Raw genomic sequence first — 2,348 nt, forward strand, 5'->3', positions numbered from 1 at the left:
CCTGGGCTGCTGATTTGCTTAAAAACAAAGTTGGCATCTGAAGGGACGTGTAAGCATGACCTCACAGAGGGCTCAATGGCTGGTCATTCCTGAGCCCTTGAAGCTTTCTTGTTAAAGGTCCAACCCTGTGAAGTTTGGGGATGGAGAAGCCATCCAGGTTACAGGTCAACTGTGAGGTGACAGCTCCCAATGCACTAGCATAGCTCCTGAGCAATGTTAGGTTGTGAGACCCGTCATTCCAGGAAGACATCAGTGTTTCCTATGTCTGCCCGCTAACAGATGTAAGCTGTGAACTGACACCCTTGATGAATGTAGTTCATCTAGGTTAGTTCAACCTGACACAATGGTGAATGACCCGAAAGGGAGTTGTCTAGATCAGGCTGGGTTGTGGTCCTGTCTGTGGGGATTGTGGTGATTATGTTAATTGATGTGGGAAGACCCAGCCTAAAAGTAAGTGACACCATTCCTTAGGTTTAGATCCTAAAGTTTAAAAAAATGAAAAAAGCAAAGATGAATACAAACATACATGCATTTCTCTCCCTCTGATCTTGACAGTGGGTGTGGCCAGCTGCTTCATGTTCCCACCACACTGTCTTCCTGGCAATGATGGATTGTGACCTGGAATTATGAGCCAAATAAATCCTTTTTCCCCTCAAAGTATTTTATCACAGCAACAAGGAAAGAAATGAGAACAATGGGACATTTGGAAAACATAGATTTGGAGCCCAGAAGCAAGGCCAAATTGAAACACATGAGCAACGTTAGGTTTGGACAGGATACAGAACCATTGGCCTTCTGTTACACTGCTAATGGGAGAAAAACTGATATATACAGTTTGGAAAACAGTTTTGATGTTTCTGCTAAACCTGGTCACATGCACATTCTACGTGTTTCATCAGGTTCCTGTTTCTAGCCCAGATACAGTTCTGTGTAGCTTACGAACTGCATGGGTGTCAGTAAAATAAAAAAGAAAATACTACCTGGATTTTATATAGCAGCATTTACACATCCCAGACAGTATCCATAATACTGTCAGCCCATGGCGAAGCACAGAACTGCATGCTGATACATACATGAATGCTACTGAGCAAGCACACATGAATCATTGCTACATGCAAAGGCAGGGAGGTCCAAGCATATGGAGCTGGGCATAATCAGAACATGGAAATGTAAGTACTTCATGACCACATTCACAAAGCCTTCCAAACACCCAAGTTACCCCCTGGCACTAGAAACCAACACAGTGGGTCTCAGGGAGCAGCGAGTGTGACTAGAATCTATGTAGGAGCTGGGTACCCAAGACTACACATATTCTATATAACAATGTCAGAAACATATTTGGATGAAGACCCATTATGTTAGCTGGCTCTGTAATAGCACTAGATTTTAGCAAAAGAATTTTAAAGAACATTAGGTACTATACAAGAGACCTTTTCCACCACAAGTTAGATTCTAGTACATATACTATCCTACTATAGAGTGTGACCCAATCCCAGGGTTCTTTTCACAGCATCCTTAAATTCTTTGTTCCTTAGGCAATAAATCAAGGGGTTTAGGATGGGCGTGAGGACGGTGTACACAGCAGAGATGAGCTTGTTGGAGCTCCGGGTATCAATGGCCTGGGGTCGCACATATATAAAAAGCATGGCCACGTAGAAGAAGGTGACCACAGTGAGGTGGGAGGCACAGGTGGAGAAGGCTCTCCACCGGCCTGTGGCTGAAGGGATGCGCAGCACAGCCAGGGTGATGTAGCCATAGGAAAGAATGGTGGCCAGGAGTGGGAACACCAGAATGATAAAGGCCAGGATGAAGTCCACCAGCTCCGCAGTAGAGAAGTCAGTGCAGGCCAGCTTGAGAATGGGGGAGATGTCACAGAAGAAGTGGTTCAAGACATTGGAGCCACAGAAGGTGGCGCTGGAGATAAAGTAGACCTTAATCACAGAGACTGTGAAGGCACTTGCAAAAGAGAAGGCCACAAGCTGGACACACAGCCCTGTGGTCATGATGACTTGGTAGCGCAGGGGGTGGCAGATGGCCACATAGCGGTCATAGGCCATGGAAGCCAAGAGTACACACTCTGTACACACCAGGGAGATGAAAAAATAGAGCTGAGTCATGCAGCCAGTGAAAGAGATGCTTTTCCTCTGCAGGAGGAAGCCGTCCAACATCTTGGGGATGATGTCTGACACATACCAGATCTCTAGGAAAGATAAGGATCCCAGGAAGTAGTACATGGGTCTGTGGAGGGAGGCACTGCTCCAGACAGTGAGGATGATGGTCAGGTTCTCCACCAGCACAAAGAGGTAGGCGAGCAGGAAGAGGAGGAAGAGCAGGTACTGCAGCTCAGG

General features: G+C 46.3%; 1 protein-coding gene across 1 annotated transcript in view; it reads right to left on the bottom strand.

Moving 5' to 3' along the window:
- Nucleotides 1-1,472: 1,472 nt before the first annotated feature.
- The window catches only part of LOC110295604 (olfactory receptor 6B2-like), a 1,312-nt gene continuing 436 nt past the window's right edge, over nt 1,473-2,348 (bottom strand). Inside the window, exon 2 of the mRNA XM_021164077.1 lies at nt 1,473-2,342. Within this exon, the coding sequence (XP_021019736.1) occupies nt 1,473-2,342 (870 nt within the window). The remainder of the gene's footprint in view (nt 2,343-2,348) is intronic.

Source organism: Mus caroli, chromosome 1 (genome assembly GCF_900094665.2).
Source record: "Mus caroli chromosome 1, CAROLI_EIJ_v1.1, whole genome shotgun sequence".
Lineage (NCBI taxonomy): Eukaryota > Metazoa > Chordata > Mammalia > Rodentia > Muridae > Mus > Mus caroli.